Here is a 24668-nt window from a genome sequence, read left to right as displayed (position 1 = left end):
ATAACTTCTGGTCCAACCGCAGCTGTGGGTGTGGGTACTTTACGTACTTGGTGTCACTCGGAGTCAGAGGAAGAATAATCCCTAAAATCAAACAAGACCATAGATGAGAAACTGTGGGCACCCCGGGCCTTGCAGATAGCAGCTCCAGTAAGGATGTGGCAATGGCTTCCTCTTCCTACCTTGCCCCAAACCCCCGAGCCCGCCCTGATGGTTTAGCTACCTGCGTCCTTTTCTGCACTCCTGAGCTATCTCAGACGTACCACGTACCACGCACAGCACAGAGGGTACCACGCACGCAGCCAGGAAAGCTGGGGGCTGTCTTCAGCCATTTCTTCTCACCACCACAGCCAGGCACTTACTAAACCTTGTCATTTTGTCTCAGAAGGGCCTCTCGACTCTGGTCTTGCCCACAGTTTCTTTCACCAGAACTTTTATAATAGCTGTGTGATGGATCACCGTGGTCACCGGTCTCTCGTATTCCAGCGCGTTTTTCCTAAGGTGATCTTCCTAAAGTACGCATATAAATAAACCCGACTCTACCACGCGAAGAAACGTTCACTGGCAGCCTGAAGGACGAACTTTAAACTCATTGGCATGGCACAGAGGGTCCTTTATAATAACATCTCCAAAGTCTCCCCCGTTGTATCACTGCATGCTGTACTCCTATATTCCAGCTACACCAGCGTTCCCACAATTGCTGGAATAGTCACAACGGTTCATGCCTCTATGCCTTTGCGCACTGTCGTCCCACTTGGAGTGGTACCCTCTTGCTTTTCTGATTAGTGAACTGCTTTTCACTTGTCAAGGCCCAGCTGAAATACCACCCCTTCCAATACACCTTCTCCACCTCTCAGGGGGGGACTTTCTTCTTTTTTCCTGGACCTATAAAAGCAATCTCTGTCCTTTCATTCACTTCTAGATAATTTCATTTTCAGAAATTATATCAAAATAATAAAAACAATCGTATCAGCAGAAGCGGAGAGTAGAAGCTGTCACTTGGGGGGCGCCTGGGTGGCACAGCGGTTAAGCATCTGCCTTCGGCTCAGGGCGTGATCCCGGCGTTATGGGATCGAGCCCCACATCAGGCTCCTCCGCTGGGAGCCTGCTTCTTCCTTTCCCACTCCCCCTGCTTGTGTTCCCTCTCTCGCTGGCTGTCTCTATCTCTGTCAAATAAATAAATAAAATCTTAAAAAAAAATCAGCTCTGTCATTTAAAATAAAAAGAAAAGAAACTGTCACTTGGGTTAACAAGTAAACGCTCAAAACAGTCTTGGAGTTGAATTAAAGTTTGAACTTTTTTTTTCTACTTTCTCCCATACGCCGAACCTACTAAAGCAAATTGCCGAAGAGGAAACCTGTATTTCATTTATCACTGATTTATAAACATCCTCTTTGGAGCCCTTTCTGAGCTCATGATTGTTTTTTTTTACGTGTGGATTAGAACTTAGGAGGGGGGTTATGTAGTTATAAAGCTTGATTCACTAGCAACGCCTCTTTGAAAAGGTAAGTGGATTAGTACAGCTGTGGTAAGATTTTGTTCATGTTTTTAATGTGTCCACTAATTTCTTGCAAACTTACTCTTTAGCTGCAAAAGATCAATAAGCCTGGGGTGTGTGGGGGACAAGACATATGTGAAGAGGTCTTCATCTGCTTCAGGAACTGTCACAACACTGCAAAGTCAAAGATGGGACAGCATGGTGCCTTTAGGCCCAGCCGTGGGTAGCCACTTTGGTATATGGGTACAGCCTAACACACTTTTTGCATATCAGACCTTATCAAAGATTCAAGGTTGACTTTTTTTCCAGTGGGCCTGTGAAATGCTGGTGTGGAGGATACTCCAGGAAATAGACTGTAAGATAGATAGATATGTAGATAGGGTTCCAATAATGCCCCTCTTAGAGATTGGCAATTTGCATTCATATATCAAGTGTGCTAAGAAATCTGTAGGGGAGAAATCTGTGTCATGTTCCTTCTTCCAGATTCCCGTAATTTTAATTGACCCTAGAACCTGGTTGTGTTTCTTTTCTATTGATTTATTTTTCCTAACACCTATTAACATCCCTGAGGGGCACCTTCCTTAGGGAAACAATTGTGCTGCTTCTGAGGGTACAGCCTGGATGTGAAAATCCATTTGGGGACCTACTGGTTGGAACTAGGGGCCAGAAGACCTACATTCTGTTCCGCTTCCTTCTTTCTATGAGTCTCTTGCCCTCTAGGCCTTCGATTTCCTGTGGGTAAAAGAGAAGAAATTCCTCCTTTATACAATATTATTTCAGTGGCTCCAAAAATCAGAAGAACTTCGTCCTTTGTACTTTGTGTGGTATTTGTGAATATGCCAGAGTTGGTGGGGGGCGAGGGGATCAACCCTAACCTCAACCTCAAGTCTTAAGGAAGTGTGAGCGAGTCTCTTGTTTTCTCCCACCAATGTTTTGTATGTTTCCTATCCTCCCACGGGAGAAAGACAGAACATGTTGATTTCTTGTCACCTCCATAGAACCTAGAATATACTAGCATACACATGATGCTCAATATGCCCATTTTAAAAATAAGAATTGTGGGGCGCCTGAGTGGCTCAGTGGGTTAGGCATCTGACTCTTGGTTTTGGCTCAGGTCATGATCTCAGGGTCCTGAGATTGAGCCCCAGGTCGGTTTCCATGCTTAGCGGGGAGTCTGCTGGAGATTTTCTCCCTCTCCCCCTGGCCCTGCCCCCCCAAACACTCTCTCAAAATAAATAAATAAATCTTTAAAAAAATTAGAATTGCGTAAAGGAGATACTCAAGCTAGAAGAATAAAAAGCGTATTATGTTTACTCATTCCGATTTTTGGAGCCAACTAGAGAGGTGCTGCCTTGCACTGGTCATGGCTACACACCAAGGGAGTCCCAGGAGATGGTGTGGCCCAGTGCCCTGGGATTAGTGTGGGGCAAATCAGCCCATGAGTAAATAGGGCCTGCCCTGATCACAGAGCTGGACGCTGAGCCACGCCAAGAGGCAAACCCTTATCATCATTTTATCTCATGGCTCACACGCCCAAGGCCTCACTTTACCCCACACCCTGTCGTGTCAAGCTGGGTGGGAACTCCCGTTGTGCGGAACAAACAGGGAATGCAGTCTGCCTGTGATACGCTCATCTCATAAATCTGGAGGGCCTTTTGGAGCTTCCCCACAGACAAACTTTTATTTTCCTTCTTTTTCTCTGAGTAGGAGACAATGTTTACTTCCAGGGCCTCATCATCATTAAATATCCTCCTTCAAGTTTCTGTCTCCTGTGTAGACCTGTTAATGGGTGGACCTCGCCGTCATTAACATCCAGGAAGCCCTCGGTAATCTTGTTTTTCCCTTCAACCCTTCCGCCATTTTCCAAAATTTAGGGTTCAGCTGGCCTTCAGCCTGTTCAACGTCCACCACAATTTAGTGGCGTGAGTGTGGAGGTCCCCTCATGTGGAGATTCCTTCCCAGTTCCTTTGCCTTTGCTGTTGTTTTCTGAGCACCCTACACACCCATTAGACAGTCCTCGTGACAGCCCCGAGTCAGACGTTGACTGTGAGGTCTGAACACATTGGGTCACCCTGGGGGAGTGGGAAACTCCTGCCTGCTCCCGTGGTCTCGGGGTACCGGCCTGCTGCTTGGACCCTAGTGTCTGCCCCGTGGCTACAGCAGCGGGGGCTGCTGCAGCGCTGGTGGTGTCGAATCTTCCCTCTGCTCTTGTGGCCAGGAATGCCACGTCCCAAAAAAACAGCAGCAAGGCCACGTAAAATAACACATCAATGATCATTGCTAGAAAGCTTCCAATTCCAGAAAAGCCATGCTTATTACATAGTTGTTTTTGCATAGGAAAGAAATTCTTTTCAAACTACAGCAAAGCGCATGAAGCTCCTTCCTGCGGCATCAGTGAGCCCTTCCTTTTTGTCGTTTCCAAGAGATCCTTGCTTTCCAAAACCTATATAACTCCGCCTTTCCGTTGCTGCTTGCTTGTCTGTCCGGGTGCATTTCCAAATGTTTTGGATCCCCGTTAGAGGCCACCAGAGGTACAAGATTTCCTATGGGTAAAAGAGAAGAAATTCCTCCTTTATACAATATTATTGTGTTATGCCTCAGATCTGTCTTTAACCTTGAGCGTTACAGGGGTGTAAACAGGGTTTGGAAAAATCTTGCTAAAGGAAGGTCTCCTGAGTGATGACATCATTTGCGTAAAATATATGAAAGTAGAGATAAAGAGAATTTTGGTAAATAGCTTCACTTTTTGTCATCAGGAAGGACCATCTGACCTGGTTAAGTACTTCCATCCTAAAAGGGAGCTGGAGAAAATACGACCGTATGAGGAATAGAAATTGCCAAGTGAAGTAACATGTTGCTTTTATAATTCTCTCGTAGATGATTTGGAAATGAGAACAATTATTCTGTGTTCAGAGTTCATATTGGAGCAATTCAGAGAAAGTGGTGTAAAAACACCCACGAGGAAGGTGTGTAGGTGTGCTCCTTCCCCCGCAACAGTGAGGCATGGGGAGGGCAGAACTCAACAGGGGAAGCTGCAAATCCGATCTCACACAGGGAGGACCACCGAGCAGCAGCTGGGGGGGCCACACCCGGGGCCCGGGTCTTGGGAGGACCCAGGCCCCAGCACTGAAGTGCCTCCACAGCTTTCCTGGCAGCAACAGAAGGCCAAAGTCAGGGACGGGCCCCAAGGCCACTGAATCGAGAAGCGGGATTTTGTGAATCCTTGAGTTTTCTGCAGGGTGACTTATCTGAACTGGTTTCCTTTTCCACACCTCAGGTAGAAAATACACACGCATGTGTCATCTTTGCACTTCTGGAGGGACACGTCCTCAGATGAGGATATTGGGGATTCAGAGGTGCCTCAGGGAATTCTGAACTTTCATGTTTATTCAATTATATACTCTTTTTCCTACCCACGCCCCAGCCTCCAATTCCTGGAAACGCTTAATGAAACATATCCTCTGGGGCTTATTCTGGAATGTACCTTTTCTTCTGAGGTCCCACTGGGCTTAAATAAAGAACCAACTCCCCTCGTCCAGGCCAGGAAAGTTTTTTCATTTGCTGCTCGCAGAGGGTCACCAGGCCTACAATCCTTTCTTCATTTTCTCATATTGAAAAATAATCAATTACCAACAATGCACCATGCTTCAGCTAACGCGATGCCCCAGTGAGGCACAAAGGCCACAGAAGAGTCAAGGTTGCCAAACAACCAGTGCTCATACTCCAAGATCCTATAATCTACACGAGAGACAGGGCTGGCCTCACGGACATGGGACCAGTGTAGTCACACGGGCTCACACTCAGAGGACCGCACTGGAGTCTAATGCTTTGCAGTTGCCATCTTGAAAATCTTAATAATTTTATTTTGGGGTTTGTGTTTTGTAAGTAAATCCAATGGGACAATGGAGGATGCACTGGGGGCCTGGAGCCGTGGCCCATGGGTGGTCCTACCTCCTGCCTCTCCCACCTCTGATTCCCACCCTTCTCCGTGAGGTAAATGTCTTTTTTTCTCAAATTTCAATATCCTCCTGTTGGTTTGCTCCTTCTTTTTGGTTTGTATGGGAAAATCACCCCAATACTAAAAAAATGACACGTCCGTTTGCTCTGCAGAAATAATCACTGTTAACCTCTTACCATATTTCCTTTTTACTTTTGGGCCTCTTTTGATCTGTGCGTGACGTAGAAGTTTATCATTTTGTCTTCAAATATTCGGGGATTTTCCAGTCGCCTTTCTGTATTGATTTCTACTTTAATTCCATTGTGTAGACTACTGCTACTTAGTATGATTCTGTTTTTTTATGTTGTTAAGGCGTGTTTTATGGCCCAGAATCTGGTCTTTCTTGGTGAATGTTTCCTATGAGCTTAAGAAGAACGTGTATACTGATGTCGCAGAATGAAATATTCTGTGTGTCAGTTAGACCCAATTGATTGATGGTGCTGTTCAGCTCATCTATATCCTTATTGATCTTATGTCTGTTTGATCTATCAATACCGAAAAAGGAGTAGTAAAGTCTACAATAGTGGGCTTCTTTATTTCTCATGGCATTTCCCTTAAGTTTTTGCCTCATGTATTTTTATACTCTGTTGTTAGGTGCATGCTTATCAAAGATCATTATATCTTCCTGAGGAATTGACCCTTTTATCATGGTGTGATGCCCCTCTTTATCCCTGATAATGCTTTTTCGTTCTGAAGTCTGCTTTGTCCAAAAATAATACAGGTACTCCAGTTATTTTTTTTTAAAGATTTTATTTATTTATTTGACAGAGATAGAGACAGCCAGCGAGAGAAGGAACAGAGGCAGGGGGAGTGGGAGAGGAAGAAGCAGGCTCATAGTGGAGGAGCCTGATGTGGGGCTCGATCCCATAATGCTGGGATCACGCCCTGAGCCGAAGGCAGACGCTTAACCGCTGTGCCACCCAGGCGCCCCACTCCAGTTATTTTTTAAATTAGCAGTAGGTGGTATATCTTTCTTCACCCCTTTACTTTTAACACGTGCCTTTATATTAAAATGGCTTTTTTTTGACAGAGAGAAGGAGAGAGCGCACATAAGCGAGGGGGAGGGGCAGACGGAGAGGGAGAAGCAGACTCCCAGCTGAGGAGGGAGCCAGATGTGGGGCTCGAACCCAGGACCCGGGGATCATGACCTGAGCCTAAGGCAGATGCTTAACGACTGAGCCACCCAGGCGCCCCATAAATCTCAATCTTTTAGTGGGCCTGAGTCTTTGGGCTGTGACCTTCACAAGTGTTTCTTGGCTTTTCTTTTTTTCTTCCTCATCCTCCTTAGGTGAGAGAAGGCAGGTGTTGCATATTAGCCCCTTTCCATCTAGGTGAGATAAAGCTACGGAAAGATCTTTTTTACTGGAGATCCGGCCTTTGTTGTAGAGAATGTTCTTGACATATTTCAAAATGTTTACTTGTCCTCTCTCCCTGACACAGACCTGAGGTGGTTTTCTTGTGTTTTCACCATGAGAACCAGTTCCTGGAGTGAAAACCCACAAATGGTTTTGGCCTTCAGGAATCATTCACTCTCACCCTGGTCCACACTCAGACTGCAAAAGGTGTTTCTAGCGGTTTGACTCTGGTGGCTTCTGCTCTAGGCAAGCTTATTTCGGCTGTGATTCTCTGTGTTCACCTGTCTCTTCAGATTTTGGCATGGCGGTTTGCCCTGTGACTTCAATTCTCTGATAGGTTCAAGTGAAGTTTGTTGATTTTCAGAGTGTTTAGTTTATTTCTTGCAAGGATAGGAGTGATAACTTCTAAGTACTTTATATGTTGGAACGAAAACCAGAAGTTGCCTAGTTTTTAAAAAATCTGATTTTTAGTATGTGCATACATATGTTGAGTATGTGGTATTTTTTATACAATTAAAACCATGCCTTACACACAGTTTTATAATTTTTCTTTTCATTATACAATGGACATTCAAATATCCTTAAATATTCTTCACAAACAGAACGTTTAATGGCTGCAGTGTTATATGCACTTGTAATTCTCTATATAAATAATATCGCACTGAACATCTTAGTATATGAAATACGGTGCATATTTCTGTTTATGCACTTCGATATAATTATAAAAGTAAAATTACTTGGTCAAAAGAATAAGCATTGTTATGGTTCTTTACATATAAATAGATTACCCTCCTGATAGTGTTTTTAAAAATTCAGTTTGTACTCCTACCAAAAGAATAAGACAATTTCTTCAACTTAGGTTAATTAAAAGAAATAAATGGTATCTTATTAAATTATTGACTTTCAATTTCTTAATAATTAATGGGATTGAATGTGTTTTATTTATAATAAACAGTGACTTTAATTTTAGATAACACTGATTATGAACCTACTGTGTTAGCTACTGTTCTGAGTTTTAAATGAATGACCTCATTTAATCTGCCCAGCAATCTTGTGAGGAGCCATTGTAATGCTTTTTATTGACAGACGAGGATACTGAGGCACACAGAGGTCAAATAACTTGCCAAAAATCACGCCATGAGTAATTGTGTGAAAAAATGAAATTCAAGCAGGATGTATCAGAAATCTCAATTCTCAGAAGGGGGAATGAAGCATGAGAGACTGTGGACTCTGGGAAACAAACTGAGGGCTTCAGAGGGGAGGGGGTGGGGGAATGGGATAGGCTGGTGATGGGTAGTAAGGAGGGCACGTATTGCATGGTGCACTGGGTGTTATACGCAACTGATGAATCATGGAACTTTACATCAGAAACCAGGGATGTACTGTATGGTGACTAACATAATATAATAAAAGAATATTATTACAAAAAAAAAGAAATCTCAATTCTCAACCATCTCCTATTATTTTCCTTCCACAAAGCAGGCCATTGCCCATTAAAAAAAATTACATGTGTTCACTTTTCTCCCTGTGGATTTATAAAACATTTTATAAGTTGAGGATATTACCATCTGTTTCTTGTATATGTTGAATATTTCTCTCTGTTTTCAATTTGGTTTTAAATGTTGCTTCTATTTTTATACTTAATGAATATTACTTTCCTAATCAGATTGAGATAAAATTTATAAAAAGTAAAGCTTATCCTTATGACTCTATAATCCTGAGTTCTAACAAGTGCATGTAGTCATAAACCACCAGCAAAATCAATACAGAACATTACCACCACCTCCCAAAAACTTCCTTGTGCCCCGTTATAGGCAATCCTACCCCTCATCCCCAGACCCTGCCAATCGCTCAACTGTTTCCTGTCCTTTTAGTTTTATCTTTCCAAAATGTCATATGGGGCGCCTGGGTGGCTCAGTCAGTTAATTGCCTGCCTTTGGCTCAGGTCATGATCCCAGAGTCCTGGGGTAGAGCCCTGCGTTGGGCGTTCTGCTCATCAGGGAGTCTGCTTCTCCTTTTCCCTCTGTGCTTTCTCTCTCCCTCTTTCTCTCTCTCTCTCTCTCTCTCTCAAGTAAATAAAATCTTCAAAGACATATAAATGGAATTATACAGTAGGTAGTCTTTCGGTTCTTGCTATTTTCACTCAGTATAATGCATCCGAGATTCATCTGTGCTGTGTATCAGTGGGTTGGTCCTTTCTCATTGCTAAGCAGTATTTCATTATAGAAACATACCACCGTTTATCTATCCACCCACTGAAAGCATTTGGGTTGTTTCCTGAATTGGGTGATTACAAATAAAGCTACTACAAATATTCACCTGCAGGGTCTCATGTGTACATGTAGTCTCACTTCCCGTGGGTAAACACCTAGAAGTGGGATTTCTGGGTCATATGATAATTATACAAACTTTATGAGAAATCGCCAAATGTTTTTCCAGAGTGGTTGTAATATCTTGCATTCCTAGTTGCTCTAAATCTTTGACAACACTTGGGTTGTTCATTTTTGTTTGCTTTTTTATTTTTAACCATTCTAATAGATGTGAGGGGTTTTAATTTGCATTTCCCTAATTATCAGTAAGGCTAAGCAACTTTTTGTGTACCTATTTGTTATCTCTACATCTTCTTTGGCAAACCATCTTTTCAATCTTTTGCTTATTTTAAAAATTGGGATGTATGTTATCTTATTATTAAATTTGAAAGTTCTTTATATATTCTAGATACAAGTTCTTTGTCAAATTTGGGGGGTTTTTTGGCAAATATTTTCTCCCAATCTGTGGTTTTATTTTCAGGTTTTTAAGTATCTTTGGAACAGCAGAAGTTAATAGCTTTCCCAAAGTCCATAATAATTTTTCTTTTATGACTCTTTAAGTATGACGTTAGCTGCAGGTTTTTTATAGATGAACTTTATCAAGATGAAGAAATTCCTTTTTATTCCTGGTTTGTTAATAGTGGTTATCTTAGATGTACACTGAATTTTGCCAAATGCTTTTCTACCAAGATGATCACATGGCTTTTTATTTATTTATTTTTAAATTTTTTAAAGTTTAAATTCAATTTAATTATCACATAGTGTATTAGTAGTTTCAGAGGCAGAATTCAGTGATTCATCAGTTGCATATAATGCCCAGTGCTCACTACATCAAGTGCCCATCACCCACTCACCCATCCCCCCACTCCCTTCCCCTGGGGTAACCCTCAGTTTGTTTCCTATAGTTGAAAGTCTCTTATGGTTTGTCTCCCTCTCAGTTTTCATCTTATTTTATTTTTCCCCTCCCTTCCCCTATGTTCATCTGTTTTCTTTCTTAAATTCCACATATGACTGAAATCGTAGGATATTTGTCTTTCTCTGACTGACGTATTTCACTTAACATAATACCCTCTAGTTCCATCCACTTCATTGCAAATGGCAAGATTTCTTTCTTTCTGATGGCCGAGCAATACTCTATTGTATATATAGACACACCATCTTCTTTATCCATTCATCTGTCGATGGACATCTGGGCTCTTTCAATATGGCTTCTTATTTTTTATATTCAATACAGTGAATGACATTGATTGATTTGCAAATGTTAAATGAATCTTGAGTTCACAGGAAAAACTTCTCTCAATTATGATGTATTATTTTTATATATTCAATATGTTAATATTTTTGGAGTTTTTTTCATCTATGTTTATAAGGATTTTGGTCTATACCTTCTTTTCTCATAATATCTTTGTCTACTTTTGGTATTAGGATAATACTGGCCTCAAAGGATGAGTTTGGAGGTGTTTTCTCCTCTCCTATTTTCTGGTAGAATTTGTGTAGAATTGATATTATTTCTTCCTTAAATGGTAGAATTTGCCTGTGACACTATCAGGTCCTGTAATTTTCTTTGTGGGAAAGTTTTTAACTACAAATTCAGTTTTTTTGATTGATGTAGGCCCACTCCAAATATTTATTTCTTCTTGAGTAAATTTTGATAGTTGGTGTTTTTCAAGAATTTTGTCTATTTCATTTAGAATGTTGAATGTTTGGACATAAAGTTGTTTGGAACATTTCCTCATTATCTTTTTGATGAGTATAAAATCAGCAGCGATGTGTTGACGTTCTCTTTTTATCAGTGGTATTAATAATTCATGCCTTTTTTTTAACAGTCTGACTAGAAATTTACCAATTGATTGATCATTTAAATAAACCATTGTCACTTTTCATTGATTTTTTCCCCTTGTTTTTCTATATTTAATGTCATTTATTTCTGCTCTTATCTTTATTATTTCTTGCTACGTGCTTGCTCTAGGTTTAATTTGATATTTGTTTTCAGGTTTCTTAAGGTGAATACTTCAATCATTTATTTGAGGTCCTTCTTTTTTCTTTCTTTTTTCCCCCCTCCTTTTTTCTGGTGTGAGTACTCAGTGCTACAATTTTCTTTTTAAGCTGCATCCCACAAATTCTGACGTGTTGCATTTTCACTTCCTTAAGTTCAAAGCATTTTCTAAGTTCCTTGTGACTGACTACCTCTTTAACCCATGGTTTATTTAGAAGGGGTTTTAAAAATGTTCAGATGATTAGGGATTTTCCAGCTATCTTTGTTCCATTTATATTTAATTTAATAAATCTGCTTGAATTTGCAATTCTTTAATAACCTACAAGTGTGAACATGTTTTACTTGTAATAAATGGTGCAATAATATTAGGTAAGTTTTCTTGCAAGCTGACTCTGAGCCAGTGACTATTGTTAAGTACGTGGCACATATGAGCTCATCCATGTTCACAGGGATGCTGTAAGAAGGCCCTTTGTTCTCCTTTCTTTCCTCATGAGGATTTTGAGGCACGTGGTGAGAAATTAGAGAATTTGGGATTCAAACCCAGGCGGCATGTTTTTGGAGCTTCAACTCCTCACCATTTCCTGTTAGTGCCCCTTCTTCCTGTAATCAGGTTCTTTGCCCCTTAAAAAGCATTGTATGTGTTCACTACTCTCCTGTGAATTTGCAAAAACTTTTCATAAGTTAAAATACTACTTTCTGGAGATTTTTAATACACATCTGTCTGTTTATGGATTAAAAAAATAAGAAAGTTTATTCTCTCTCCACAAAACAAAGAAAATATTCCTCTTTGTCTCTCATATGTGTTAAAAGTATTTTTCCTGAGTTTTAAATGTGTCTTTACTCTTTTTTGAACAACGAACGATCTTTATATATTATTCAGTGAGGCTCGTACATCTTTTCTCTTGTGATTTATTCCAATACTTTTAGGCTTAGAAAATCCTTTGCATTGCAAAAATTGGATCAAAGTTAACCTGTATTTTCTTACAGTTTTTTCCTCTTTTTTTTTTTTTTTGTTTTTTGTTTTTTGGGGTTTTTTTTTGGCTTCTTTGACATCATATACAATGTTTATATGTATTTAAAAATTAATTTAGAATTAACTTTTCTTATGGTAGGATCTATGTTAGCTTGCCCAAATAACTCTAGCCTCATCCCGGGACCATTTAGAATAGAATCTTTCTCCCCCCTGCAACAGCAGTTTTCGAGCCCTTTCTTGAGGATGGCAATAAATGACATGGTAATGAATTCATCGACTGCCCCATAATAAAAAAAAGGCAAGAGTCATAATAAAAAAGATAAGATCCTCATAAAGAAGGTATGAGTTAAAATGCGTTTCAACTTATGTAACTAACCAAATAAATAGTTGGGAATGGATTTACTATTTGGTTTGTACAATAAGATAGCAAGAAAAAGACATGAACTAAGGATGTGCTTTTTTAAAAAAATTTACATCCAATCAATTAAAAGATAGTGCATTAGTAGTTTCAGAGGTAGACTGAGGATGTGTTTAAGATATCAAGGAAGGTATTACATTTGTAAAAAAGAACAAGAAATTATGAGACAAAATAGCAGAAATATAACAGCATATTACTGTGGAAAAGAACAAATCAAGAATATTGTGACCGTGCTAATGGCAGGTTTCACATCAGCCAACAGTGGATGCCCAGAAGGCAATGGGGTAGCATCTTTAAAGTGTTAGAAGAGGGGCGCCTGGGTGGCACAGCGGTTAAGCGTCTGCCTTCGGCTCAGGGCGTGATCCCGGCGTTATGGGATCGAGCCCCACATCAGGCTCCTCCGCTATGAGCCTGCTTCTTCCTCTCCCACTCCCCCTGCTTGTGTTCCCTCTCTCGCTGGCTGTCTCTATCTCTGTTGAATAAATAAATAAATAAAATCTTTAAAAAAATAATAATAATAAAGTGTTAGAAGGAAAACACCTGTCAATCTATAGCTCCTATTCCAAAGTGAGGAGAAAATAAAGACATTTCCAAACATGAGAAGAAATTAATACCAGTGGCTCCCAATAAAAGAACTATAAAAGATACATGTAAGCCAAAAGAAAATTAAGTTTTCGGGATATAAAAAATAAGAATTAGCCCCAAAATTGCTAAAATATTTGAACAAATTTAATGATCTAGTGATGGTAAACTTAAGTATTTTTGTGTTATTTTTTAAAGGTGAAAGTAAAACGCTGCCCAAATATACCAATACGGGGCTGGAAAAGATGCTCAGTAATGAGTCCGAGATGGCTGAGTTCTTTGTTTCTGTTGGGTTCATAACACAGGACCCCTTTTGAATTTGTAGGCGATGTGAGTAATTAAGGATGGGTGCTAAAATCTCAAAGTTAGAACTAAATAACAAAAAAGTCAAGAAGTCTCAGAAATAGAAGGGAAAGAAGGAGAATGTCAAATTTTATCACTACAAGAAGGCAGACAGCAATAGGAAGAAATGCGAAGGGTGTAGTAGCTCTGTCTGCCCTCGTGTCTGCAGGTGTGGGGGCTGGCTGGCTTTCTGGGGTCCTGGGAGCCAGATAGGGGAGGATATTTGTAGACAGGCTACAAAACTGTAATTCTTCTTGCTGCCGGCATCTCAAAAAGGCTTAATAAAGCAGCACGTTTTCCAGCCACCCCAGCTGACCAGCCGGGTTAGGGGAATTCCGGTAAACCAGGTAACCCCCAAATTGCCCAATGTCTGCTTTTGAAAAGCCCCATTTTTCAAGCTGCTGGTTAGGAAGTCACTCCAGCTGGAGAACAAGGACGTCACTTACGTGACTTGTGTGCTTACTATAGCAATTCTCGATGGTTAACAATTTTGCCATTGACAGATATTGTTTATTTTTATACTTCCCTGCCTTCTGAATTAATGATCCCACCATAACACTAGCCAAACATTTTTGAGTGTGGTATTATAAAAATTACACAAATTCAACTTTATCCTTTTTTTTTTTTTTAGTCTGAGAAATTTTCAGTGCACTTCAGGAAAACTAGAGATGTATAACTCATAGTTTTTACGGAGTATTGGGCAATGCTTAATGTAAACATTTGGTTAGCTCTGGTAATGGGGCAGAGTGGTCTCTGGACCTTCTTCCTCATGAATCTCTGGGAATTGGGAGCAACTTTAACAGGGAGAAGAAAGGAAGTCATAGGGGTCCCCCAGCCACTGTGTTCACCTCTAGTTTTTTTTTTTTTTAAAGATTTTATTTATTTATTTGACAGAGATACAGACAGCCAGCGAGAGAGGGAACACAAGCAGGGGGAGTGGGAGAGGAAGAAGCAGGCTCATAGCGGAGGAGCCTGATGCGGGGCTCGATCCCGTAACGCCGGGATCACGCCCTGAGCCGAAGGCAGACGCTTAACCGCTGTGCCACCCAGGCACCCCCGCCTCTAGTCTTATGTCCATTCTTTGGGTGGAAGAATTCAAAATGCAGGGCAGACATGAAAAAACACTGAAGACCCCATTCAGGTCTGAAGGGAGGACTTTACCATCAGGGGCAGATAGTAGGACTATGTCCTTGCTTGTCTATAAGATGCTGGTGTAGAACAAGCATCTTGTAATATTTTTAAAGGGTGGAAATTGAATCAACTGCAACATAATGCAGATAAGCAAGGAATATTTACTGAGTGACCAAGTGGTAGATTTTTGCTACTGACTAATGAACTTTATTGACATCAGGTTATGTGATTGGGTCTCAATCCCGATAAAGGAGTTTGCTGGGGTTTGTCAGAGATATGGACATAGCCTTTTCCAAAGTAATTGTTCTGGAAAGAGATTTCCACACCTTTAAGCTCATATAAAGGGTCGAAGTCGCACCAGCAGCCTCACTTGCTCTGGCACCGTCTTCCCATCAGGCAAAATGAAAATCCTTGTGAGTATTTGTTTATGCTTCTTTATACTCTTGCCTGGCTCCTGCAGGGAATGTTCAAATCCAGTCAATTCCAAATCGATTTCAGCAGTCTTAGGTGAACACTGTGCATGCTTCAAAGCTTCTGTGATTGAATTAAATAATGTCTTTGGCCAGGATAGCGTTACCTATGAAGTCGGATATTTATTTGTCCATTGTCTGTCTTCTTTTTTTTTTTTAAAGATTTTATTTATTTATTTGACAGAGACAGCCAGCGAGAGAGGGAACACAGCAGGGGGAGTGGGAGAGGAAGAAGCAGGCTCCCAGCGGAGGAGCCCGATGTGGGATTCGATCCCGGCACTCCAGGATCACGCCCTGAGCCGAAGGCAGATGCTTTAACGACTGCGCTACCCAGTCGCCCCCATTGTCTGTCTTCTGAGACATTTACTAAACAATGCAAAGAAAGCATTTTGGAAACATCTAGAGAATTTTAATTTGGAGAATTTTTAATAATAATTCCTTGTGATTATGAGCTTGGGAAGGAACGTAGGCATTTGGGGACAACTGCATTTACTGTTTAAAAGAGAAGGGGCAATTTTTTGAAAAAGATAACAGCAGCTGTCATTTTCTAAGTGCATATGAGAGCCTATGCTAAACATAAATACTTTGATTTTTTTCACTTCAACAACTCCGTGAGCTGAGTAGTATTACCCCCATCCTACAGGTGAGGAGACTGAGGCACAGAGGAATGCGATTTTCCCATGCCAATAAAAATGAGGTTTAGACTTGAAATGTACCCGTCTCCGGCCCCACTGGCAGGAGCAATCATGGCACAGCATTCCTGCCAGGCCACCCCCATCAGGTGTTCAGGATTGTCGGCTTAAAGAGTTCCATCTCCGAGGGGTCTCTTGATTTTCCAAGAGGAGATCTGTTGCTGAAACGTAAACCTGTAACCCCGGTGTATTAATCATGGTTTTGGGTGGGTGGTTATTTGGGGTCCGGGGACACTTCCTGAGCTCTCTCTAATTATATCACTACGGTGATCAGTCCTCCACCCATCTGTTCAAATCTCTGTATTAGAGGAAAATAAGAGTGTCAGAGGTTACAAGAGCCAGCCTGGAGGCAGAGAAGGGCTGTGGAGGGGCTCATAGGCAGGTTGGAGATCCGCATACGGGTCTTTGTCAGGCCCTCCACCTCCAGTCATCAGAAGAGAGATGTTATTGATGATTGTTAGGAAAGTCGAAAAATCCTCCTGACAGGTCTTAAAAATATCTGCCTTCCCGCAGAGCCCCTCCACGAGCGGTTTGCAATGACAGTGCCTTACACGGCGATGTTCAGAAAAAACACAAAACTGGGATCGATCGGTTAGATAAGACTCTTAACACAACTGCAGCAAAATGTCAGAACTGCGTCAATGTCAGTCTCATGGCCCGTCAGCCTAACATTCGTCTGATGGCATCACTAAGGAGAATATAGAGGCTTTCCTTGCTGTCAGCCTCAAAAGTTAGCCACGCCTTCAAGCATCCTCTTTTCATAGTTTCCCTGGGAATCCTTTGTATCTCTATCACCATGAATCCATTTTAAGTCTGTTTTACCCTCTCGGTCTCAAGGAATTAAACACATTTTTTTAAACCATAAGACACAACTTCACTCCTGTAATCCAGATCCACTGTGAGTCACACCAGGGTGTTCTCGTAGTAAATGAGTCCTTCTTCCCTGCTCACCTGGTTCACCTGCTCCAAGTCGTTTCTGGCATAAGAACCCGTGCTGCCTAGAGGATTATGATGTTGGGAAGGCTCGGGAATGGGGCATAAAGGTAGAATCTGGTGTCTGACAAATAGCATGAAGTCAATAAATACCTGTCAAATGAGGAATGTGTGTTTCACATCTTGGAAATGGACTGTTGACCGCCCATGACCACCCACCTGTGTCTCGAGGTGTATATTTTCTGAGATACTTGTGCTTGTCCTGTCCGGTGTCTCCTTAAGTCCCCACCCTCAATGACTGCCAGCTAGAGAATGGATGCAACTGGTTTGTTTTTCAGGTGGTATTTCTGGCACTGGCCATCTTTGGGACACAATCTCATGGATACGAGGTAAGTCCGCTCGCTATGGACTTTATACCTTGGAGTTATTGGGAGGGGAAAAGGAAGATACAAGATCATTTATCTGGAGGACTGTAGAAAGCCCATGTGCCCTATTTGGGATGGAATCCCAGACATAACCAATAATGGAAACCATAAGGTTGGCATTTCTTTCTAACTGCAATGCCTTTAAAAATGCAACCCATTGCTTTAAAATGTGGTCGATGCCATTTCTCCTGTGATGCCATTTCGTTCTCCCGTATATAATACAGTAAACCGTGAAGAAGACTGCCACATTCTTATTTTAGCTTGGGTTTTTGGTCCGGGATGCCAGTGAGGAAGTTTCAGGCTCCGATCTCTTGTTCATAGTGAGCGGAGGGCTGTATTTTGTCGGGAAGTTCGCCTTTCCGGTGCAGCTGACTTATGGAAAAAAACATTATGTCTTTCTTGCTAATCCAGGTTTATAATATCATCAGCCCGAACAGCAATGGTGGCAATCTTCAGGAGACAGTGACAATTGACAATGAAAAAAATACCGCCATCGTTAACATCCATGCAGGATCATGTTCCTCTACCACGATTTTTGACTATAAACATGTAAGCAGCAAGGCAATTTTTATATTCTTCAAGACTGGGCTTCTCTAGGGTGAAGGGGCAGCCGTTTACCATACATTTGAATTCTAAGAACTATCCTTGCACTTCTCTCAGAATTTCCTTACTTTTGCTTCTCCCCCCTTTTTTTAAAAAAAAGATTTTATTTATTTTAGAGAGAAAGAGAGAGAGAGAGAGCATGTACTCTCGAGGAGAGGGAGGGGCAAAGGGAGAGGAAGAGAAAGAACCTCAAGCACACGCTGACGTGAGCTCAGAGTCCAACTGGGGGCTCGATCTCAAGACCCTGAGATCAGGACCTGAGCTGAAAGCAAGAGTAGGACATTAAACCGACTGAGCCACCCAGGCTTCCCCAAACAAAACCATTTCTAAGAAAAAAGTGTGAGAGGAAACATACACGTCTGCTTGACCTTTTGAGGTGACAATTGGAAGCATCATGATGATTGTCTCACTACAGGCTCAGAAAGTCTCTAGAAGAGTGGACCAAAACCTAGAGCATAGCCTGGCACACAGGCTCTCAAAAATTATTTGCTGAATGAATAAATGAATGAATTAGGGCTTCTAATACAAAAACTCATGCAAAAAGAAGAGCGATTAGGGAATAAACAATCACAGAATAGCAGAAATCCAGAACAACTATACCCATTCAACTATGTAAGTAGGATATGCAGTAAATCATACTTCGTCTGGAGGAAGGAAAGTATGCTAACCAAAAACTCCAGACTCTCTAAGTTTCAGTTACTGGTATTACCAATAAGTCTCAGAAAACTGCTCAGAAAAGTTATTTGGTCCTTTATCCATTTATCTGTTTGTTTTCTATTTGTTCCACCTGATTAGGAGGCTGCTTTTACCGTGGAACAGAGCTACGCCTTGTGGATAGAAATAGGTTGTAGTCCATGTCACTGGACATTTGAACGCACTTTCTGTCTCCTATTCTTGTAGGAACCCCCTCACATGTCTCCTCCCCATTGGCATCAGGAGTTCTAGGACGCATCTGAAAGCATAGAATCTTCGAAAGATACATTTTTAAAGGAAGTTGCACTGAAATTGTTTTTTAAAGCAGATTTCAAGGAAATCCCCAAAGTGTCTTTAAAAAAACCCAGAGTGGTGAGGACTCAGTTTAAGCCCCTTCCATTGCCATCAGGCTTTGCCTCAGGCTATTTTTGAATTTTAGGAACTGGCAATTTGTGAGAATTGAAAAATAGGAACTAGAAGAGTGTTTGTATGACATACAGCCTCGCAGACTATATAATTATTGGGAATTCTATAGAGAAAATTCCATTCAGGATGAAGGTGAAGTGGCCTCCAGTTCCGTTTGGCTCCATGGGACTCACCCACCATTGCTGTTTCGATCCCACCTTCCTCCAACCCAGCCCTGTCCAGCGAGCTTGGGTTTGAGGTGGAGAAAGGATGGAAAGAAGACAGTAAAGGAGAGAAGAATAGATGAAATGCGTGTGTGTTGGCGGTGAGGGTGAGTGTGTATGTGAAAGAGAGTTTCTCAGGCAGCACTGTCCAGTAGAAATTTCTACGATGGTGGAAATGCTCTGTATCTGTATTTTCCAACAGAGAAGCTACTGGCCGCTTGTGGCTACTGAGCACGTGAACTGTGTGACAGAGGAAGTACATTTTAAGTTTTACTTAATTTAAATTTAAATTTAAGTAACACATGTGGCTAGTAATGAACATATTGGAAAGCATAGTTCTAAAGAATACTGTATTTACCCCAAATTGAGGAAAACGCAGAACGAAATCAATAGAAGGAGACAGACAGCTGCTGCTTCTTAATTGTTCAAACCCCAAACTACAGGCACTGGTTACAAAATATGAAAAGTGGGGCACAAATCATGGGTTTGTACAACTTCAGAGAAGGAAACAACGAGCCAAAAAGTAAAACTATGATGTAAAAAAGGCAAACGGAGAGAATGGATCGCTAAGTGAAATAAGTCAGCCAGAGAAAGACAATTCTCATACGGTTTCACTCATCTATGGAACATAAGAAGTAGGAAGATCGGTAGGAGAAGAAAGGGAAGAAGAAAGGGGGGCGTAAACAGAATGGGGAATGAACCATGAGAGACTATGGACTCTGGGAAACAAACTGAGGGCTTCAGAGGGGAGGGGGGTGGGGGATTGGGATAGACCGGTGATGGGTATTAAGGAGGGCACATATTGCATGGTGCACTGGGGGTTATACGCAAGTAATGAATCATGGAACTTTACATTGAAAACTAGGGATGTACTGTATGATGACTAACATAATATAATAAAAAATTATTATAAAAAAAAGAATGGATCGCGAGTTGAAAAGTGGTCACGTGCACTCACTGCGCACGCTTGAGGCTTTCCGCAATGAGGCTCAAACGTCCTCCCCACCAGTTCCCAACCTGGGGAACCAGGAGGGCCAGTAACTGCACTCTTGCTGCCTCAGGGCTACATCGCATCCCGGGTGCTTTCCCGAAGAGCCTGCTACATCCTGAAGATGGACCATAAGGCCATCCCCGCTCTGGAAGAACTAAAACGATACATCTACGAGAAACAGGTGATTCTGCGGTAACCTTACCCATTCCCTTTCCTTTGCCGGGGAAAACTGGTACCTACGGAGGAAAGAAGCGGGTAAGGGGGAAGATCACAATATTACATCTTACCGTGGGTATGTACTCTCCACCTGTTAAAGTGTTTTCTCCTTTATTGTTTTTGGGAGCAGGAATACATCCTTTAGCTTCATTTCTACCATTCAGCTCCCAAGCCAAGAACTTATAATCAATTCCAGTGCTTTTCTGGAAAGGACTGAACAGCAGGGCTCTCAGAAATAGTGACTGGCAGAAAAACGAGTGAAGTCATAATCGTCCACAACACAAAGGTGTAAAGAAACAATACGGGATGGCGAGAATAAACAAACACGGCTCGGGGCTCGGGACTGGTGTTTCATTCTCTCCCTGTAACTTCCCATCTGTGCCACCCCTGCTGTGGGATTCACCCTCCCGGGTGTCACTGTCACCAGCAGTGAAATAACATGGGTAATAACGAGGCTTCCCTGCAGACCAAGTGCTCAGAAGGAGATAGTATCTTGAGATTCCTGATGGCCTTCTGCTTAATAATATGAAAAAGTCAGTTTCGAATAAGGGACATCAGGTTATGTCAGCCTACTTTATCCCCTCCCCCTCTCTTCTACTGCTCTAGGCTATGAAGAACATGTACTCTGACAAATACTTCTGGGTCAAGTATAACCCGCTACAGTCTCTGATGATACACGCAGACTGGTTCCTGTTCGGCTCCCCCATCAGGCAGCTCTGCAGTCATGTGCCCCTGTACAAGGGGGAAGTGGTTGACAAGTTAGGTGAGTACCAGTAAATTATTCCGTCACCAAATATTTTCTGAAAGCTCCCCTGTACGGGGCCCTGTGCTGGGGGGGGGGGTGAGAAATACAGGTAGACGTGAAACATGACTCCTTTCCCTTGACTTGGGGAACTAAATACCTACCGGGTGTGGAAATCGTGCTCAGCGTGAGGGAGATACCGAAATGAATGAAACTCTCTGCTAACTGTGCACACGCTTGGTGGAGAAGTTGATGGGTTAACAAAGACGATGAAATTTTAGGATGTCCTGGGTGCCGAGGAAAACCGATTGGATTTCCTGCTGTGCCTCGTGCTGACGGGCGTTAATAACACGGTATTGTGTACATGAAAGTGGTGGAGAGGAGATCCTAAGCATTCTTACACACACACACACACACACACACACACACACACACACACAAGAATTACCCACGTGAACTGTGTGAGGTGATGAATGTGTTCTCTTGGTCTTGGTAATCATTCTACAATGTGTGTGTATCAAATTATCACGGTGTTTGCTGGAAATACATACAAATTCATTTGTCAATTATTTTTCAAAAAAGTTTTAAAAACTATTTTCAGAATCTAGGATAGAATGAGTCTAAGAAAGAGCAAGCAAAGTGCACTGGTCGACAGGGAATAAAGCCTCGAGTCGTCCAGCTAGCATATATCACTGCAGTCATTACTGGTATTTTTATACAAAGTTTCCAAATATGGGAGAGTGGCCAGAGGGAAAGAGCGGCCAAGCCACAGATGGCGAATGTAACAAGATAAATTCCCCAGAGTAGTGGAAGGTAAGATACAAAAGAAAATAATGAGCATTTATCACATTTTTACTGTCTAGAAAAAATTTTTAAGGTATTTTTCTTTTAGTAGGGTCATTAGTACTTAGAGTAAAAGCACAGGCCGGTCACCAACACAGGATGTCAGAGCATCAATCGAATAGAGCCAGACAGCACTTCTAGAAGCTGTCAGTCTTTTTTTTTTTTTTTTAACATTTTATTTGTTTATTTGAGAGAGAGAGCACACAAGGGTGTGGGGGGAGTGCAGAGGGAGAGGGAGAAGCAGACCCGCCACTGAGCAGGGAGCCCAAGGTAGGGGAGGCCTCCATCCCAGGACCCCGGGATCACAACCTGAGCTGAAGGCAGACCGCTTAACCAACTGAGCCTCCCAGGTGCCCCTAGGAGTTGTCAGTCTTATTTAAGCTAACATGTTATTACCCTTTGCAATACAAAGATAGCTAAAAACTTGGGTAACCTAGTCAAGACATTAACAAATAGGCATGGGTTTGCTGCATTCTAAGAATGTGTTTCTCAATGCTCCTTCTTCACAAATGTGTCTCCTTTTCAGATAATGTCAGTGCTGGCATCTGTTCGAAGGCCGGACTCCTGGGCATCTTTGGAATCTCCATCTGCGCAGGCGTTAGTGTTTAGGCATCAACCCACCAGCGTTGCCTTTCCAAGACACCCACCCTTGGTTTCCACTCAGCGGCCAAATTAAGTTCTTTCCCCACGCCCCAACTAATGTTGAGACTCAGTGGTAAAACATAAATCCTGTATCTACAGATCTCTGGGTGTTTGCTTTTTTTGTAAACAACAAAGGAAGCCAAACAATGTTGACGTCAACATATAGAAGGAAAGAATTTGCCAGGATTGTAAGTAAAGTACATAAGGTGTGAAACTTCCCAGATAATAAAGCGGAGTCATCACAGGGTGGTCAGCGGGGTGCAGGTGTCCAGATGGCCTCCACCAGACCCGCTGCCCACCTGCCCACCAAAACAAAGGGGATTCAGAGGACACTTGTCTTGATGAGCACCGAGAAATGTGTAGAATTGTTGAATCATTACATTGTACCCCTGAAGCTAATATAATGCTGTACTTTAATTATACTTAAATAAGAAAAGAAAAAAATAAAAATTTTAATTAAAAATAAAACAAAAACAACCCCTTGTGCAGTCTGGGAGGAGCAGGCAGTGGCCTCCACCTGCCGACGGGGGCGGGGTTTGGTGTTCTCTTAGCAAACAACTTGACTGCTCCGGTGATGGAAACTATGCCCTCTGACGGGGCACCCAGCTTGGAGGGCCAGTCACACGCCTTTTAAAAAATTTCTTTTAGCGCATCAAAGCACTAGTCTCAACCTTAATAAATACTATCATGATGTATTTTGTCTTGGAGCGAGGGGAGAGGTAGTGGGGAACACCCATCACCCAGAGAAAGATGAACCGTACTGAAAATCTTGACAGGAGTGAGAAACTCACTGGGAACGCCAAGTCAATATATAAAAGGAAAGCAATTTCCAATATGCCAAATACGTTGTGTAATGTGGGCCCATTTCCAGATCATACAGCTGGTTCTCCTGTGGACCGGTCAGCAGAACATGGAGGAACGCCTTTAACAAGAATTTCTGTTACCAACTGCTCCTATTCCTAACACTGAGCATCTGCTCCATAATAACCATTAATAAACATATTTAAAACACTTAACCATGTCCTCAGCACTGGGGCAGGTATGCTGGCAAAATTACCATTGTCAAGGAAATCATTTTCTTGCTGGGGAAGTGAGCCATCTACATGACAACATTTGCTAGCAGCGGTAAAGTGCGTATAGTAACATGCCAAACGGATAGTAGAGTGTACTTGCATTTGACCTGTGTTTGCAAGTGATAGCACCCAAAATCAAAATAACTGAGGCTAAGAGGGTAGAATCTATTGTCTCATGTTGCTGTAGAAAGATAGGGATATTCTAGCTTTGGGTGGCTAGCCCGAGGTGTGTGAAGGTGGCCAGACTCTTCTCCCACTCCAGACTCTCCTTTCTGTGTGTCAGCCTCAGAATCTTGCGTCAACTTTCTCCTGGAGGATAGAAACACCACCGCTGTGAGGCCCAGGGTCTCCATTTTCCCAGCGTCTTTGTCAGAGAGGAAGGGACTTCTCTTCATTTTATTTTTTTTTAATTAATTTATTTTATTTTATTTATTTATTTGACAGAGAGAGAGACAGCCAGCGAGAGAGGGAACACAAGCAGGGGGAGTGGGAGAGGAAGAAGCAGGCTCCCAGCGGAGGAGCCTGATGTGGGGCTCGATCCCATAACGCCGGGATCGCGCCCTGAGCCGAAGGCAGACGCTTAACGACTGAGCCACCCAGGCGCCCCTTCTCTTCATTTTCATTTCAGTTAGTTTTAATGTACGAATCTTTGGAAAGGCACCAGATTGAATCACCTGGGGCACATTCTTACTCCCCGTGGCCAAGATGGGTGGGGTGTGGTGGGTGGAGGGAGTGTTACGATTGGCAACCTCCTGTGGAATTTACTGCTTAGAGCTGTGTTGTCCTCATTAATTTTTACAACATTAGTCCCTTTTTTAAAGCAGAACTTTGAGCTCTGCTTTCCCTGACTCTGCTTTATCGTTAAGTTGGTTAACCCTACTCAGTGCTGGTGTCACACTGAATATCTGTTGGGGGCAACAGGTGGAGTGGGCCAGCACATGCCTAAAAGGAATGTGTCCGCATGGAAGTTACGAGGGAGCTGGGCTTGATTAAGGAGGGCACATATTGCATGGTGCACTGGGTGTTGTATGCAAGTAATGAATCATGGAACACTACATCAAGAACTGGGGATGTACTGTATGGTGACTAACATAACAAAATAAATATTATTAAAAAAA

General features: G+C 42.1%; 1 protein-coding gene across 1 annotated transcript; it reads left to right on the top strand.

Annotated features, from left to right (window-relative positions):
- Nucleotides 1-14947: 14947 nt before the first annotated feature.
- On the top strand, nt 14948-23493 carry GKN2 (gastrokine 2). The gene is made up of 6 exons (XM_045788399.2): nt 14948-15011; nt 17032-17082; nt 17530-17667; nt 20105-20215; nt 20857-21013; nt 22362-23493. Exons 1-6 carry the CDS (start codon nt 15000-15002, stop codon nt 22442-22444), a joined length of 552 nt encoding a protein of 183 aa, XP_045644355.1. The 5' UTR covers nt 14948-14999; the 3' UTR covers nt 22445-23493.
- The last annotated feature ends 1175 nt before the right edge of the window (nt 23494-24668 follow it).

The sequence above is a fragment of the Ursus americanus genome, chromosome 7 (assembly GCF_024610735.1).
Source record: "Ursus americanus isolate L20-20 chromosome 7, mUrsAme1.1.p, whole genome shotgun sequence".
In the NCBI taxonomy this organism is placed as follows: Eukaryota; Metazoa; Chordata; class Mammalia; order Carnivora; family Ursidae; genus Ursus; species Ursus americanus.
The sequence above is the reverse complement of the archived record's forward strand: the minus strand, read 5'-3'. Positions and strand labels throughout refer to the sequence as shown.

Bases quoted from the DNA above. Each gene is read 5' to 3' on its own strand.
- GKN2 (XM_045788399.2), top strand. The intron at 17,083-17,529 runs GTAAGTCCGCTC...TTGCTAATCCAG, and splicing joins CACAATCTCATGGATACGAG to GTTTATAATATCATCAGCCC. The intron at 20,216-20,856 runs GTGATTCTGCGG...CTACTGCTCTAG, and splicing joins GATACATCTACGAGAAACAG to GCTATGAAGAACATGTACTC.